This window comes from Rhinolophus hipposideros, assembly GCF_964194185.1.
Source record: "Rhinolophus hipposideros genome assembly, chromosome: 15".
Taxonomy (NCBI): domain Eukaryota; kingdom Metazoa; phylum Chordata; class Mammalia; order Chiroptera; family Rhinolophidae; genus Rhinolophus; species Rhinolophus hipposideros.
This window is the reverse complement of record NC_138061.1, coordinates 40,264,153-40,282,898: the sequence shown is the minus strand read 5'-3', so window position 1 is coordinate 40,282,898 and position 18,746 is coordinate 40,264,153. Positions and strand designations below refer to the sequence as shown.

General features: G+C 38.2%; 1 protein-coding gene across 3 annotated transcripts in view; it reads left to right on the top strand.

The window, feature by feature from the left end:
* Positions 1-18,746, top strand: part of CCDC6 (coiled-coil domain containing 6) — a 107,435-nt gene that overhangs the window by 50,226 nt on the left and 38,463 nt on the right. For 2 of the 3 annotated variants that reach the window (XM_081075141.1, XM_081075139.1), the window contains exons 2-3: positions 763-912; positions 16,826-16,954. In XM_081075141.1, the coding sequence (XP_080931267.1) occupies positions 763-912; positions 16,826-16,954 (279 nt within the window). The remainder of the gene's footprint in view (positions 1-762; positions 913-16,825; positions 16,955-18,746) is intronic. The other variant, XM_081075140.1, reaches the window with a different exon arrangement.

Here is an 18,746-nt window from a genome sequence, read left to right as displayed (position 1 = left end):
ATAAGACCAGATCTTATATAAGACCCAATATATTATATTATACACAGTCTGATATAAGACCCGATGTTATATTACATTATATGTCAGATCATATATCATATCATATATTATCCGATCTTATAGTAAAATAAGACCAGGTCTTATATTAATTTTTGCTCCAAAAGACACATTAGAGCTGATGGTCCGGCTAGGTCTTATTTTCGAAGAAACATGGTAGGTTCTTGGAACTGCAGCCAAATAACATAATGAAACCAGTTTCACCACAGGCTAATTGATGTAAACAAGAGTTACATTCCTACAGCATCTCATCAACATAACAAAACAATATTGAACAAAATGATGTTATGTGAGGACCTGCTCTATAAACTTTGAGTTAGGAATTGATGCACATACCCCAAAATTGGACTTTCCTGCAATATAATGAGGAGCTTTCTGTATTCTGGTGATTGACTTGGAATTGCTTCTAAAAACTGTACAATAATCTTTGTTAATTTCTTTGAACTATCCCTTTAAGAAGATGGACCATTCATAGTACAGGGAGGTCCTTTGGAGTAATAGTAGGATTGGCTTTCATGGTTGCTGCTGAGTTCCACCTCTGTTTTGTGCCTCTTGGGGTTGTTGGTTCAAGTTAAAAATAGAACTCTAATTAAAATGGGTGTTCTCTCTGGAAATAAGAACTATATTTCAATTAGTAAATTTCCTGTTTCCTTAACATGTGTTTTTTTGTTTGTTTGTTCCCTTTTTATTTTATTTTTTTAACAGCAAGCCAGGGCTGAGCAGGAAGAAGAATTCATCAGTAATACTTTATTCAAGAAAATTCAGGCTTTGCAGAAGGAGAAAGAAACCCTTGCTGTAAATTATGAGAAGGAAGAAGAGTTCCTCACTAATGAGCTCTCCAGAAAATTGATGCAGGTAAATTATCTTTTCTCCCCTCTCATCTTCCCTGCCTGTTTTCCTCTCTAGGAAAAAATGACTTTGATAGAGAACTTTGCTCAAAACATTTGCTGATGAGGTTGTAGCTAATGTTCTTTGGAGATTAAAAATACCATGTAAAGATGGCAGCCGTGTGATACTCAGGACTGTTGGTTCCGTAGCTCATCTGCTTGGGTAAGGTAAGATAGTTTATACCCTGAGTGTTTCAAGAAATTGCTGATGAGCTTGAGGCCACAGCATGGGAGTAAATGCTGTGTGTAGTATTTTGGAAACAGAGGATTAACACCAAATATGAGATTTCTTTCTCCTTTTATGTTGAATTTATAATGAATATGTAAACATTTTTGGCAGCCAGAAGTGGGTCCTTTGCACTACAATAGGAGGATAAAAAGTGAAATGTACATTTTGTGTGTGGGGGGCATAAAAGATAATCTGTGATCTGTGGTTAAAATTATATACAATCAAATTCAAGTGGGTAAGTAATATGTTACTGAACATTACCAAAGAACCATTCAAACTTAACATTAATCACTAATCGTATATAGAAGACACCACACAAAACATACCGGAAGGTTTGATTATTCTAGTTCAAAGACTCTTCCCCTCCTTTTTTTGTTTTCCTCAGAGCTTATCTGTAAAGTACAAAAGTAAAATTTGTTTAGGACAAACGTTTTGTGGGTTACTTAGCATGAACTTAAGAATACGTGGGATATTGTGTTTTTGTTATCTAACACAACTTGTCCAAAGTGATGACCAGGTATAAAATTATCCCAGGAGGACCACTGTTACCATTTAGTCAGATGGCTATGAAAGGTAGAAACACCCTCTGTACTTCTCTTCACTGATGTCACTAAAAATTTCATTAATTTGGTTCACATATGTACTTTAGTGAGGTTATAATAAAAGGATATTCGAGGCTTTTAAAAAGCTTCCTAAATTCTTACCATCAATCAAAATGGTCTTCTAACAGAAGACTAGAGCTTTTGTATAGAAACTTTAGTGGTAAGACCAGACAGACAGTGGTCCTGGCAACTGTTACTCCATCTTTATTTTATTCTCATTTTTCTACCTGATTACTGAATAAAGATACCATTACAGTCTTGTCCCAAATTTGATTGATATGGCAGCTGTTGAAATGTGAAGAAGAGAGGTACCCAGGCATTAGTGTCTAGCAAAGATTTATGGAGGAATTTCTGTGTAGACACTTTTTGTTTATTCATGTGCACTGATTTTGAGAAAAAACGAGGGAGGTTGGTTTGGCCTTTGACTGTATCTCACCTTGGCAGCATGAGACAACTTACTCTATGTTGCTTCTGTTGGGTTGGTCGTGCAAAAGTAATCGCAGTTTTTGCAGTTACATTTAACCTTTTAAACTGCAATTACTTTTGCACCAACCTAATAGAACTAAAGGGATGAAAGTATGGTTTGTTCTGAGTTTACTGTGTAATCAGGTGCCCTCATATTTAACACTGTAGGAAACCTTTTTTGTTTTCAACTTTCATGGTGATTAGTAGTTTGAGTCTTTGACCAAAGTACAGTATAAAGCAATGAAAACCCAGCCAGGTGATGCCCCTTTGCTCTGCAAGGACTCATCTTCATTGAGAGTGCTTCTGAAGTGTGTAGTGTATAGTCAGCTTCTCATTCACTTATCATCACAACCCACCTGCTTTCAAAGGACATTGAGCAGCATACTAAATAGGAGCAAAAATATGAGAGCCATGTGCAGCAGAAAAGGAAGATAGTTGTATTAGGTTGGTGCAAAAGTAATTGCAGTTTTTGCAATTTTTTTTTTTTTAACCTTTTAAACTGCCGTTACTTTTGCACCAACCTTATAGTAATGTACTTGGTGTAAGAGAGTATAAATTTAAAATTTAAGCTCTGCGCATGCGATAAATACAGCTACAACTAGGAGAAATATAGTGATTTTTCTTTCATACTTCTTAAAATAATCTTTTTATTTGGTCAGGATAAAAAAAATTTCGTGTATTAAAAAATTAAATTTTTGAGGGGCATTGGATCTTTCTGAAGAGACTGAATGATATGTAAATTGAACAACACAATAAACTGTTTTCGTTGGAAGTAGTATACAATGTGTAGCCCTAGTCTTCATGTGACCATGACACGTACTTGCCCTCCTCAAAACAAAGGGTATGCTATAAAGGTGTGATTCTACTGTTCGGAGAGCTCTAGGTGAGTCTGTAACTCGTCAGTGATCTAACTTGTAGAATCTGGACAGTTGAATGGTCAGCATGTTTCTGAGATAATCTCTCATGAATCCTAGCTTGGTTCTTAGGAGATATATGTGTGTATATATATATGTGTGTGTGTATATATATATGTATGTATATATGTATATATGTATATGTATATGTATAGTAGTAGGATATACATAAGATTTGCCATTTTTGAATGTATAATACAGTGGCATTAAATACACATTGTTGTACAACCATCATGCTAACCATCCCCAGAACTTTTTCAAACACTGTGCCCATTAAACAAGAATTCCTCATTCCCCGCTCCTGGTTCTTCGGCTTTTGAAAGGAGACGGTGGCAGGAAGTTTGGGGTTGAGGTCTCTGGCAAGTCCTAGAGCTATGTTGTTCCATGGCATGATAGATGATCTCTTACTTCAGACATCAGGTATTACTACGTGCCATTTTGTGGAAATAGCCAAGAAGCCCTCTTCAATTGTTGGCCTATTGGGGAGGTCTCAGATTGCTGCAGGGAAGAAGGTCTGTGGGCCTACATTAGCCATCCTCCAGGATTCCCGTACATATTAAGGATTTCAACCAGTCCTTTGTTGAAGGCTCACATTTTCTGCCACCCAGTGCGGTAGAACTGCTCTCCATCTGGAAGATTTTTAGAGTAATTGGTACCAATAGACTTTTCCAACTGTGTAATTACTTTAATATGGCTCTCTAGGATGTTTGCTTCTGGATAGGATTTTGTTATGAAAAGCCTGCTAAGAGAAACTACTGCAGGTGTTACCGATGGACAAATGAGTGAATTGACCTGTTCACCATCAAAGTGTTGAGCATTTTTCACCCAAAGGCCACTGAGAGGCTATTTATAGAACAATTTTGGTTTTGTCATTATGCTTTGGCTAATGTCTCTCATAGTGATTGGACATTTCTTTTATGTGCATTTCAAAGGAATTCTTTGAGCCTGAGAACAAAATGAGATTTTTGTTATGGAGACACTTCCCTTCCCATCTGCTATGACTGAGCTGGTATCTAATACCTTTAAAATCTGAATCAAGTTACTTTAAGTATAGGTGAGGAAATCCCTTTGCCTTTTTAAGAAGGTCAAGTTTGGGAGATAGCTTAAACACCTCCGTATATGGTAGTGCTCATGTAAACACGCACACACATGCGCACAAAAAGATCATCTCTTTTGTTTATATCCAAAAGACACAAAATTGTGTCTTTGTGAAAGATATATCTATGTGAAAACTCTTACCTGAAAAAATCTGCATCTTTTTGAGCTCAGACTGGGATTGATACGTGACTAGTGAGAAATTGTCCAATGAAGAACCTTCTTGTACTTTGGGCAAGTTTAGTATAAGCCTACATCAGAACTTAATTCTGCCCTGCAGTGCATTAAAGAGAGCTTGTACCGTGTTTCCCTTATGTTACATAAGACCGGGTCTGATACTAATTTTTGCTCCAAAAGACACACTCGAGCTGATTGTCTGGCTAGGTCTTATTTTGGGGGAAACACATGGTAGTTTAATCATAATTTGTAACTAAAATTTATAAGAAATGGTTTGTGAGCAAACTCTTTGTCAGAATTTGATATATAACATGTACATTAAATAAAAAGTAATGCAGTATAGTGAATATAGAAAAAATTATAGTATAATAGTCATCTAATTTGCTAAGAGACTAAATCTTAATTATTCCCACCACAAAAAGAAATTATAATTATGCACTAGAGATGCTATCACTATAATGACAATCATATTACAATATATAAATGTATCAAATCAAGATGTTGTACACCTTAAATTTACAAAGTGTTTATATGTCATATATATATATATTTTAAAAGTCTAAAAAGCTGTTCTCCAAATGTTAGCTGTAAGTATACTTGCATGCTGAGCTTACAGGTTAGGTTAATTTTCTTGTGCCTCTTTCCTTCTAATTTTGAAAAAGCGACCGGAATTACTTTTGTAATTAGAAAATACGGTAGTTTGCCCTGATCCATGGGGAGTATGTTCCAAGACCCCCAGTAGATGCCTGAAACTGTGGGTAGTACTGAACCTTATATATACTATGCTTTTTCCTATACGTACATAGATACCTTTTCACGTGAAGGAAGCACTCTACAGCTTCTCTTTGGCATGCACCAATTGCCAGCATCATTACTCTCGCGTTTTGGGGCCAGTTATTAAGTAAAGGGTTACTTGAACACAAGTACTACGGTACAGCGATAGACAATTGGATAACCAAGATGACTACTAAGTGACTAATGGGTAGATAGTGTCTACAGCATGTACCCCTGGACAAAGAAATGATTTCTGTGCCAGGCTGGGCAGGGCAGGATGGTGCAAGATTTCATCACACTACTCAGAAAAATGCACAATTTAAAACTTGTGAATTGTTTATTTCTGGAATTTTTCATTTAATATTTTTGGACCACTGTTGACCGCAGGTAACTGAAACCAGGGAAAGCAAAACCACAAGTCGGGGGAACTACTGTATCTTACTTCCTAAAGAGGAAATTTCAACTTTCTGATGCTTATTTTATACCTACTTTTTAACTCCTCTTTCTGGGTCACTAACTTTGAGAGCTCAGTCCTGCTGTTATAGTTGTATCTGTTTGTCATGGACAGCAATACACTGAAGCTCCCTGCAGAGTCAGGCTCATTTGCCGGCGATAGAAGATTCTGGACTGCCCAAATCATTAATAACTAGCATACTCAGAATTCCCCAGTGATTGGATTAACTGTCTTGTCATTCTTGATATTCATTTCACTGGCTTAAAACCTTTTTTTCATTTTTTATTATTCCCAATTCCCCTGGCTAACTGTTAACCACCAATCACCAATGCCAACAAGAAGTCCTGTCATTACTGAGATAGATAATGGTTTTAGCAGTTGTGGATTTTCTCACTTGCTTTTCTGTAAACCTGATGCAATAAGTTCACTTCTTGCTCTTTGGGAAATCCTGTTCAATTGTTGCTTACACTCTTCTCAGCCAAAACCACTGCCAAAAGTTAATACTTTTTTTCTGTTTTTAAAGTCCTGGAACAGAATTGAGATTAGATTACTGGGTATTACATGTATTTCTGATTCTTTTCAGTGTAATCAAGCTTTTAAATTTCAGACCTTAAGATAACAAATAGGTTTGTAGTATTGTAATTTTGGTTCACATTTGAAATTGGGTCTGGTCCTCAGAAAATAATGCCACAATAACTATAATAGAAATTACTATGCTCATATTCTTGAGGGGGGGGCACATTCTAACTGATTATTAAAAGTACTTAAGAATAAACGTTTTCCAGATCTCTTATTAAGTGGCATGGATTTATTTTTTATTATTAAAGCTTGGTCCCTGAGGTTAGAAGGCCTCCTGGAATTAAAGTAGTTCAAGTTTCCTAGCATCTATGGAAAGATGATATATAGAGGAAAGAAAGGAAGTTGTGGGCAAAAACACTGCTGAAGCTGCCACTGCTGCATGATTCATACTGAGCAGTTCAGAAGGAGATCAGACAACAGCGTTATTCTTTCATCTCTGTTAGCACAGGAATAAAACTGGGAGGAAGAATTTCAACAAGTCCCACATCTACCTACCTGTTCATCTAGACAAAGGCTTATCTTCATTTGCCTTCTCCCTCCCCTCCCTTCAATTCTAGAGAAGCAGTTTCCCTTCCAGCATCATCTTAATAGAGTTGGTTTGCTGGAGCGTGCACATCCCTAACCCCAGAAAGGCTGTGTCTGTGGGTCGCAGGCATGTCTGCAGGTATCAGAAGTGAGCGCAGACTCCCAGTACCTTTCTCAAGCATGTCCACCAGAATCTGAGGCTGCCTTTTCCCCCCTTCGAGTTACCCAGGTCATTACGATGGCAATGAAGTGATTTTGTTTGTGCAGGCAGTAAAATCACGTCACAGAGATAAATATGTACGTTACTCTGTTAATTTCAAGGGCACCTGGACTACGACTGCCATAGTATCCATTCAGATGAAAACTTGGTTCTCTCCATGGCAAGGGAGAAGAGACCTTGAAATATGTACTTCATTAAGGTGGCTAGATCAGCGGCACTCTTGGCTTTTAGTTTTTCACAGCTATTAATGCTGGTCAGAAAAAAATTGCTATCACCTAATAACTTACAAAACAGTTGGGGGAGGGAGAGAGAGAGATTTTTTTTTTCTTTTAATTGGGGTGACATTGGTTAGTAAAGTTACATAGATTTCAGGTGTACAATTCTGTATTACATCATCTATAAATCCCATTGTGTGTTCACCACCCCGAGTCAGTTCTCCTTCCATCACCATATATTTGATCCCCCTTACCCTCATCTCCCTCCCCCCACCCCCTAGCCCTCTGGTAACCACTAAACTATTGTCTGTGTCTATGAGTTCTTGATTAAGAGAGACAGAGATTTAATGGCGTTTTCATTCCAAATTGTCTGACCCTAGGCTTTGTCTGTTCCTTGTTTCTTTTCATGGAGCAAGGGGCTTACATACTGCATTTGTGATACATCTGCAAGGAGCTCCCAGGATGTTTTTAATGCATTTTAAATGCTGTAACCACCAGAGGCCAAATTATAAACCAGAATTTTCCTGTTAGTAGCAGGCCAGAAATCTCTCAGTCCAACATTAATTTGTATTATGATTGGAAAATACAATAATGTTGATGCAGTTCTTTAGTCTGAAGGAATCATTGAGTTTCTTTCAAAGTGTGTGTATGTGTGTTGACATTGTGGTTAGACTTGATGTACCAGCAGACTCCCCGAAATGTAAGGGCAACATTAAGGGCTTAGAAGCTTCCCGTGCTGACTTTTGACAAAATGTGAGAAAATGCAGGTAGAGAGAAATTAACAGTAAAAGGGAAATGAAAGTAAAAATAATTAGGTGAAGCTGGGGTGAGAGGTTGGGTTACTCACCAGCGTAAGGGTGAGCATTTTATTTCTAGTTGAAAAGATGAATCTTGATTATTGAAAGGTACTTCCAATGCAATCCCTAGAAATGCATTTCAAATGCTTGTAAAACTTTGCAGTTACAAATGTTGCAATGTTTTGTATTTTGGGGGTAGGTTCTTTTTTATTTTTATTTTCAAAATATGAACTACGCTCAGCTCAGTGAGTGAGTACCTTAAAATACAGAGTTATATCCTGCTGTTGTCTTCACCTTCCTCTTTTCTCTTTATTTGTCAACTAGATGAGAAAGATGTGGGTTTTAATTTTAATTTACAATAATAGCTTAATTCTTTCTTGGGCTAAACATTCTCTGTGCCTCAGAAGAAGAAGCTGTTAGTTTTTACAAGATGGATTTTCAGTGCAGTAGGCTGACTCCGGAGCATAAAGGACTTCATCTTATTTGTGAAGCGTCTTTTTTTTTGGAAATGGCTCACAACTCTTCTTACAAACATTCAAAACTTAAGTTAATAACCTATGAACAATAAATGGCAATACATTTGAAATTTTAGGCGAGATGGACAATTTTTTAGAAAAGCATGCCTTTCTACACCTGAAGGAGGAAGAAGTCCTAACCAGACTTCTTTCAAGATGTGAATACCTAAGTAGCATCATGCTATTGGAAATCTAGGAAACTCAACCACAGCCCTATAGGTGAGTGGATGGGAAGACTTATGATGTGCTTGAGCCATCTGCTCGGAAGTGAGGGTATGACCTCTGGTCCTTGGTAATGCTGACAAGGAAGTGACATTTAAAAATTAATGAATTTCCTGAAAGGACCTTTTTCTCCCTTGTAGAACTTACCTTGTTTCCCTGAAAATAAGACCTACCCGGAAAATAAGCCCTAGCATGATTTTTCAGGATGACATCCCCTGAACATAAGCCCTAATGCATCTTTTGGAGCAAACATTAATATAAGACCCAGTCTTATTTTTTCGGGGAAAGAACAGTATATGTGCCTTCCTCTCTAGAAAATGACAGATTCGATAATTCAAACAAATCTCACAGAGGATGAATGAAAGGTAAACAAAATACTTAAAAAATTTTTATTGAAAGCATTAAAGAACTAACAAGATAGTGAATAACTATTAGACTGAGATTTGGGAGAGCATGGGACCTGAGAGAAGACCCCATCACCCAGGATGGCTTTTGTCCTGAGAGTATTTGCTATTCATTAAGAATCAGCTGAGAAACTTGAGTTGTCCTTTTGGTAGTTGTGGGGAGCCGGGGTTATAGAAGTTAAATCTCAGGTCTGACCAAAGGTGGAGACAATGATAAATCACCCCCCTTCAAGGTGAAATCATAAAGAGCTCCACCTTCAGGATAAAAGCATACAAGTTTTGCATGTATCATATGGGTGATTCAGATGGTGAATCATCATATGGGTGATTAGATGGTGCCTGGCAGAAGAGAATGCAATTTTCTGAAGGAAGATACCTCCATCTTAGGCGACAAGTTTTTTCTACAGTTAAAATTTAAGATACCCTGTTCAACACACAAGAAGAATCGGATAGATGGATATATGAGATTTCATGAATGGTAAACCAGTAGAAAGAACCCAACAGAAATGGACTTTACAGATACCTCAGATACTAGAATTATCAGACATGGACTACAAAGCAGCCATGCTTTCTGCATAAAAAGATTTAAAAGCCAAACTTGAAACTTTGTTATGAAACTGGAAATGGCTCACAACTCTTCTTACAAACATTCAAAACTTAAGTTAATAACCTATGAACAATAAATGGCAATACATTTGAAATTTTAGGCGAGATGGACAATTTTTTAGAAAAGCATGCCTTTCTACACCTGAAGGAGGAAGAAATAGAAAACATGAGTTTTCTCACCATGAGAGAAACCGAGTCAGTGATCAGTAGCTTCCTAGAAAAAGAATTCCAGTCTCAAATGGTTTCACTAAGACTTATACCAAACATTTAATGATGAAATAATTCCAATCTTCTGTAAACTCGTAAGTAAAAAAAGAAATATACATATACATATATATATAATTTATTTCAGATGGATTTTATATATATGGAGAGTGTGTTATACAGAAATATAAAATACAGAGTTATATCCTGCTTCTGTCTTCATGTATATATATGTATATATACCAGAGTGGATGCCAAAAAAATTTATACACATTTTTAGATGTTAACACTCTGGTTAACGTTGCTCAAGCAGTAGTTCACCATAATCAGAAGTGTCTGGTGCTGATGGTAACCACTGTGGGGCACCTCTTCATTTGCAGAAGTCAAGCATGACTTGTGTTCATCTTTTGTTATTGGTATATATTAATACAGTTTTTTCCTTTCTTAATATGTGTCTACATGTTTTTGGCACCCTCTGCATATACACATACATATACACATACACGCACACAGTTGGACACTTTAGTTCGTAAACTCATCCTAGAAAAAGTGCCACAAACCTCATTGCTGAATATCACTAAGGTCACCTTGGAAGTACTCCCCTTTGCTTGGGAAGCTATGCGCTGACACCAGCACCTAGTCCACCCTTCAAAGACATTTTGGAACTCTTTTTCTGGAATGGCCATCAGAGCTGTCATCGTATTACCCTTGATGTCCTGAATGTCATCAAAATGTCCTCCTTTCGATACTTCTTTTATCTGCGAGTAAAGAAAGAAGTCATTGGGGGCCAGATCAGGTGAGTAGGGAGGCTGTTCTAATAACACTTACTTGTTTACTGGCTAAAAACCCCTCCAGGCTGGTGCATTGTCATGATGCAAGAGCCGTGAATTGTTGGTGAAAAGTTCAGGTCGTGTAACTTTTTCATGCAGCCTTTTCAGCACTTCCAAATAGTAAACTTGGTTAACTATTTGCCCAGTTGGTACAAATTCATAATGAATAATCCCCTCCAGTATCAAAAAATGTTAGCAACATCATTGCAATAAGTTCACGAACTTAATTGTCTGATCATATATGTATAAATGCTTCCCAACTATTTTAAGGCTAACGTAATGCTCAGACTTAACAAGTACAGTTCAAGAAAGGCAAATTATAGTGACATATTAATCATGAGCAAAAATTTTAAATACAAGGAAAATGAATCCAACAATACATTAAAAGGATAATGCGTCATGACCAGGTTGCACTTATACAAGGAATTCAGTACGGGTGATGGTCCCCTGAGAGTACTATATACGAGTATATACACTAATGGGATCCTTTATACTTCCGTACTTGTTTTGCTCGTTCTGAGGCTTAATCTAGCGGGAAACGGTGTATAGGAAGTGAGGATATTACCGTTAACTCAGTCAGTATTTGCATAGATAAGCCTTTTCTAGACGCTCTTGAGTAAGTCCTGGTCACTTTGGTTCTTTGTAGTGCGTGCACTCTTGTAAAGGTGATTGAGAATGGGCCCAGGTGTATGAGGGTCTCAGCGCACAACAGGGGCAAGGGCGAAAGTTTTGAGGCCGGAGTCCTAGGTTTTAACCCTGGGTCTACCCCTTACCAGCTGCATGACTGAGCAAGTTACTTTACCTCTCTTAGCTGTGATTGCATCCTTTGTAAAACGTGGATGATAATATCTACCAAAAAGTCTGGTGATTAAATATAATGATGTACATAAAGTTCTCGGTACGTAATAACTAGTGCCTTGACGCGTTAGCTGCTTTTCCAAGTAACTAATAGAAAGCCTGTGAAAAACACCGTAACCTTGACATTAACATGCACACCAAGCGCCATGTGCCCGTCGCAGCTTAAGGGAGGAGGAGCATCCCCTGTGCTGAGGGCATGTGCGAAGGCACCGTGGAAGATGTCTTTTGAGCCCTCCCCCAGTTTCAGTAAGTTGGAGGGATTCAGGGACTCGAGGCAGAGGGCACAGCGTGGCCAGGGGGATGGTGGCAGGAAGTGAGCTGCAGCTTGTGTTAGAGTGGGTCAGTATGAGTAGCAGAGCTTGCAGTCTGTAAGGCCCTGGACCAGTGTGGTCTCCAGAAGTGTTTGGCCAGCGTGGTGGGTTCCATTTCCAAAACTCAGGCTTTCCCTGTAACCGGTGTTGCTGCCACTCCCTGTGCTTAGTCCCATCCATTCTTTGTTTGCTAGAGGCCTGGACCCTGAAGACGTTTGTGTTTACAAACCTTAGACTGTCACTTGGACTGAGTGTGCAAGTGGCACGCTGAAAGCATGGGAAGCTTGCATAGGGACTAGGAGGTAGAGGGGCTTGCACGTCATGCTAACGGGTTTGGACTTAGTCTGGAGGCCTAGGCAATCATTGAAGGGTTTTCAGCAGGCTGCTGAAGCAATAGGGTTCGTCTGCTAGGATGACCTACACTAGACCTGGGGAGACCAGTTAGGAGGGGGCTTTGACAGTGGCCCAGTGAAGAGGAATGACAGACCTGAACTAGACTGCGGGCTACCAGCACAGAAAGAAGAAGGTGTGTTTGACAGCTGTTAAGCACGCTGACTTCACGCCATTTGGTAGCTGATGAGCTGTGAGGGGTTGGCTGAGAATAATGGTACCCGTTAAGAAGAGGAGAGGAGGTGGGAAGAAGTGTGGGCCCACAAGGCATTTAGTGGTGACTTACTGACTATGTGCTCAGGCTGCTCTGTGGAAAAAGTGAAAAGTTGGGTTTTGAGAGATCGTTTTGAACTTTTTTCCAAAGCTAGTGTTAATACGATTATAATTGTTGTTGTCAATCCAGTGACTTAATATAGTTATGTCCTGTATGGCCTTTATTTGGTCCAATGCAGACAGCTCTAGTCCTTGGAAGGTGTCAGTAAACCAGGGGTGTAGGTTGCAGGACTGGTTAACACACAGAGAAATATCAGTGTTGACTAGTGAAAAGAGGGGTGGGAGTATCTCAAGTTTATTTTCAAGTTAAATTGGGAAAGCTGGATCCTGAGGCTGGTGGCCGGAAGGCTTGCCTCACTTGGCATGGGCTGCGTTGCCAACAGCCCAGACTCACACACGTCACCCAGGCTGGGATCTGGCACGCCCACTGCACGCTGGCCTGGCTCAGCAGCCAACCTGCATGTGTGCCTGTGGGGATTCTCTCAGGTGAACGGTTTTCAGTGCTTCTACCTGTTAGAATTCTGCCCAAAATAGAAATCACGTAGTGAAGAGTTCTTGAGTTTCTTATATAAAAGAGGACTGGGTCACTGAAAAGGCTCCAGAAGCCTTAGTAAATTGTAAGGAAGACAATGATTGTTGATAATTGAATGACGCTTACGTATAACCTGTTTTAGCTCAAATTCATATTGTCCTCGTCATGGGCTTTGGGGCTCCACATATAATTGGTGGAGCCAGTAAGAAAATGCTCAAGTTTTAGTCCTCAGAATTCTGCAGGTTTATAGTTGTATCTTTGCTTATGGCTTTTTCCGTTTTGTTAATATATATATATTCCTGCTGAATCCTAAGAAACAAAGCTTTATGTATGTAATCCTAATTCCAATGGCCATATACAATACTGCCGTGGATCATCTTTATATAATGTGATTTCAGTTCCCCAGGGTTTTCTTTTTTGTTAATATTAACAATATATTGCACAAATAAGAGTTTTAAGACTATTCTATACTCTTTGAGATTCACTTTATAAAAAGTATAGTTACAGAAAATTCTGATTTTGAAAACTTTAAGTATTTTGCTTCAGACATATTTAAGGCAAACACCTGAGTTTTATTTCAAACACAGTGATAGAATTTGCCGGACAACTTACTTCTTAGTTTGAATTATTTTTGTTCCAGTTCAGGATGTCTGACCTTGGAAGATTTAAAATTGCTCATAAAGTATTAAGACCTTTGATTAGAAGTTTAAAATTATGCGTTGAGTTTTATGCCCGTATTGAAGATGCTACTCAGAGATGAGATGAGATGAGATGAAAGTGAAGTTTATTTCTGTCAGTCTTGGGCCAGCCTAAACCAGGTTTCCTTTTGGGGTTTTTGGTTATGGGGTCATGAGCTACCGCATAAAATACATGGATTCAGGGTATTGGTTTAAGCCCTGTTGGACCAAATGGCTTGGATTTACATGGTATTTATTTAGAACACAAATAACTTCTGAATTTTTCTCAGGCAAACTGTTATGAGGCAAACTCTATGGTTATTAGTTCCTCAAAACCCCTTGCCCTGCTCTGCCCCGTTCTTCTTGTTCATCTTAATTCCTCTCATGATTTTTTTTGATGGGGGCGTCGGAGGAGGTTGTTTCTGTTTTTCTCTCTGTGTTTCTCTTTTTATTGCTGGATTCTTTGTTCCCAGGAAGAAGTGTATTTTCTGTTTCTAAGTGTTCTACTCAGAAACTTTATGTCCTGCTTCTAAATTCATTTCACCTGAGAGGTGGCATATTCAGCTGTCTTTTGGGGATGATGAAAATGGTTAATCTTTGGAAAACAGAGTTAGATCTCAGGATGACTTGCTATTTTCCAAATGAGTTAGAGACCTTACTTGAGTTTTGGTAACAACAGCTTTACTGTCATATTTTCTTTAGGATATAGCTCTTGAAAGGATAAAAACCTCTTCAAATTGAGAGCTTTGATAGATTTTCTTGATAGATATTGACAGTATTAAACCATTTGTCTAAATGTGACTATTTTCCTGTATGCCAATAAGGACCTGCCATTTTCTCAGATTAACATTCTCTGACAAATGCTTCTTGGTGGAGAAGAGATTTTTCAGTGTTAGATTGCATCCTTTAATTTACTTCAATGTAGAAGAATCATGCTAAAAAAAATAATAATAAAGGGGATAGGGGGGAGTTCTTTCACATAAAAATGACAGCAATTAAAAACATTGGAGGAAAATAGAGCTACTATTTAAAAAACTTTATGCAAGTGGTTTAAAGGTTGTAAGGCTGAAGTTCATTTTTCTAAAACCAATAGCTACCATTTAAGTTTAGTGTTGATCAACTATTTTAGGGCAGGGGTGAACCTTAGAGTTCACCTACCATTAGCATAGTATCCGGAGATAGAAGACACATAGCAAATGTTTATAGACTAAAACTTTTAGGTGAAGATGTACATGTTTTGCTGTTTTTTTCTCGTAAGTCATTTTTTTTCCATTTGGGTCTTTTGTGTTTGAAATGCCAGGAACTCTTCTTTTTCTCTGTCCATTCTTTTTAGTTCTTTTAATTACTGCTTGATCTTGAGTTTTAAAGCTTGTTAAAAATAGACTTGTCACGGTAAGCGCCTCCTCACATCTGCTTTTTTCTGCATCCCTGCAAGGTTGACCAGCTTTTTTTTGGAGTTGCGCATCAAAAACAGTTGGAGAAAAAAAACAGCATCTGTTTAGTCAACATTTCCAGTGTTAGAAGACAATGTCAGATTTTAAACTTTTTTTTTTTTTTTTTAAATCAAAGATGTGCTTTCAGAGCAGTAAATGTGTCAGATGTGGAGAGGGTTAGGTAGTGATTTTGAGTTTGGTCAGGCCCTGATGAGTTCTCTGTTGTCCATCACACCATATGCGGAGTTTACAAAAAGACATAGATAGCATCCCCTGGGTGAGCCAGCAAGGGTCATTATTTTCTGTTTAATCATTTGACTTTCTAAACGCCAAGGGTGCACTGGGCATTAGTGGTGTTGTCTGGAGTCCATCCTTCTTAGGTTTGCTCAGGATCCAGTGAGAGAACACAGGTTTGGGGTTCAGAGCAGGTTGTGGGTCTCAAGCTCTGCTGCTTTCCAGCTGAATTGCCTAGATCTAGTAACCAATTTTGTTAGAATAAAACGTTAGATCATGCCTCCCTAACACATGTGAAGAGCCTGTTAAACAGCATCTGCCTGAAGCAATGGTTTTGAAGGTAAAACTAGGCAGCGCTGTCAATTTACACCAAATAAAACAGGGTGTGCTTCATTGTTTTAATAACTTTTATGTAATCTCTCCTTGGTTCTGGAAATATTAGCCCCCATCTGTATTGTTTCTTCTAGTCCCTGCTCTGGATCAACAAAAAATTCCCCAATGGAGATGTTGTAGATAATGCATAATTATTAATGAAAACCCTGCTTGTTGTGGGTCTACTGGATTTCTTTTATTCCCTTTTGGTTTTAAAGGTTGGAGTAAATTTTTTTTTTTAATATTCTCTTGCAGTGGCACCATAATCTTATCCTTTAATTCCATAAATAAGAGGATTCCCCCTTGGTTTTTAGAAAAGATGTAGAAGGTGTGATGTACCATCTCCATATAGGAAGGTGACAAATTGTACTGATTTTTGCTGAAGCATGCTTGCTAGTACATTGGGAAATCGCATTTGGAATAATTTACTAAGTATTTTTTGTCATTGTAACATCTCTTCCCTCTCTACACACATTATATAAATCTGAGTAAACTGTAATTCATTTAATAAAAACTGACAGTACAATATTTCTTTTTTTATTAATTTTTATGCCTATGGTATAAAATTTAAAAAGTACCAAAGGATGTTTTATGTTGAAAAGTAAGTTTCCTCCCTTACTTCATTCCCTAGCCTCCCAATTCCTCTCTACAGAGACAACCGTTTACATCTTTTAAAATGGAAATCTGTGTTTAATCATGGTTTGACATTCTTATGTATTTGCCCTATCATTTCTCGGCCTTTTGGCTAAGATCAAGTGCCTGTGTATTTGTGCTATAATTTTTGGTTATAAGTTAGGGAACCACTTAGGAACAGGTTACTAAGTATACATTTGAATATATAGGCAGAAATGAGTAATTTTTGTGATGATGTCTCTTACTGTAATCAGCTTTTCGGAGCCATTGTTTCCATGACTTTTGAGTGTCTCGATTTCCACGTCCGTGTTTTGTTTTGTTTGCTTGTTTCCATTTTCCAGTTGCAGCATGAGAAAGCTGAATTAGAACAGCATCTCGAACAGGAGCAGGAATTCCAGGTCAACAAACTGATGAAGAAAATTAAAAAACTGGAGAATGATACCATTTCTAAACAGCTTACATTAGAGCAGGTAAGAATCTGTAGCTCTCGCTACACATTTTTTCCCCCCTCATAACAACAGTTCTTTCAAGCTTTAAGATGCCCTGAGGAATATAAGTGAAAACTGTTTTTCAGCTTTTCCTTCCCACAGTGGAGACTTCATTTCTGAAGTAAGCTTTGACAGGTCTGGTAGCACCTGCTCACTCTCTCACACACTTTCTCTTTTTTTAACCGCAATTAATAAACTTTCAGGAGATATGTTGTGTTGTACTGATTTATAGGCAGGAAATGTTAGGTTCCTTTTGCAAAGGGGGGAAGAATGTGTTTTTAACCGCAGGATAGTTTCTGTGAAAGTTCCTGAGACAGTGTTGCTATGGAACTAAAACTTCTCTTTCAAGGGTTCTTCAGAACAAACAATAGCATTTTTCTTTTTTGAATTATTAGCAACCTCATGTGAACCTATGTCCCTCAACTAGATTTATTGATATAGGTATGGAGTCAGAGACTTGGTAGCACACTCAATTCAGCCTTGGGTGTGCCCTTGAAATAATTAACTTCTTTGAGCCCAAGTTTTCCATTTTTAAACACAGGACACACTAAAATCCGGAATGGTAAATTTAAAAAGGTACAAAAGGTAGGAAGTAACAGTGCACGATCCATTTGTCTATTGCCCTTGGCAAACATTGGTATTCGGTCACAGTTCTTGCCGTGGGAATTCAGACTGGTCCTTATACTCCAACATATGGACCGTGGGCAGCCACGATCAGTCCATTCAGGTTGGTGTGTCAGACAAAAGTACCAGTTAATCCCTCGCAAAGATTCCCCCGAATGCTTTTTCCCCACTCTAGTGTCCTGAAATTTTATTTTCCCTAAGATAAATTACAAGAGGTTGACCACGGTGTACTGCTCTCTGGTTTCCATGTAAAATTCAGTCTACTAGTTAACATCTTCCAGCTCTTTGTGATTTGGATCCTGACTGCCGTTTTGATGATTTGGCTAAGTCTTTCATGCAGAGTTGTCTGATTTTTCCCAACCTTAGGATCTTTCCGTGTATTTTTCTGTGTATCCATGCTGATGGGTTCTTAAGTCACCCTCAGAATTGTTACAGCATCGTCGTGGTACCTGAGAATGAAATGGTGATGGGAATGTGAGATTTGAGAAGAAGTTAGGGTTTGTTTTAAACTGATCTATTTGGCTTTTGGGTTTTTTTGTGTTATTCTTATACCGACCTATATGTCGAAGGGAGGAATATTAATTGGTTTTTCCAAAACTACGAATAATGCCCCTAAAAAATCTTCTCTATCACTTCTAGCTAAGAGAAAACAAAAATGTTCCATTTCCAAGGGTTGACTATTGTATACATATCCAGAGTCATCGGTTCTTACCATTTATCTTCAGAATTCAGAGGCAATATTACCTAAATTTAGAAGACTCCTCCTTCCCACCCAGTTTAAAAACATTTTGTGTCCAAGTTCACCTGTTTTTAATTCCTAGGATAGTCATTAGTCAGTTCTGTCAAGGTAAAGCTTTGGAAAATTCTTGTTTAAGTCCTTGACACACTAAGTACTTGTTATTGGTGCTTGTTAATCAAGAAATAACCAAATGAAATTCTCACAGTCCTTAGTATTGTGAGAAATCCCGTTGGTCATGTCCTTGACAGTGATGGTCAGTGATTTAAACAGCTTCACTCTTGTATTAAGGAGAGATTAGTACTCAGGCTGTGACCCCCAGGGGGGGTGGCCACAGGTGGAGGTAGTGGTCTAGTGCCCGAGAGAGAAGGGTAGTCTGATCCTGCATTCCCTGAGAGGAATGCATTCCCTGCA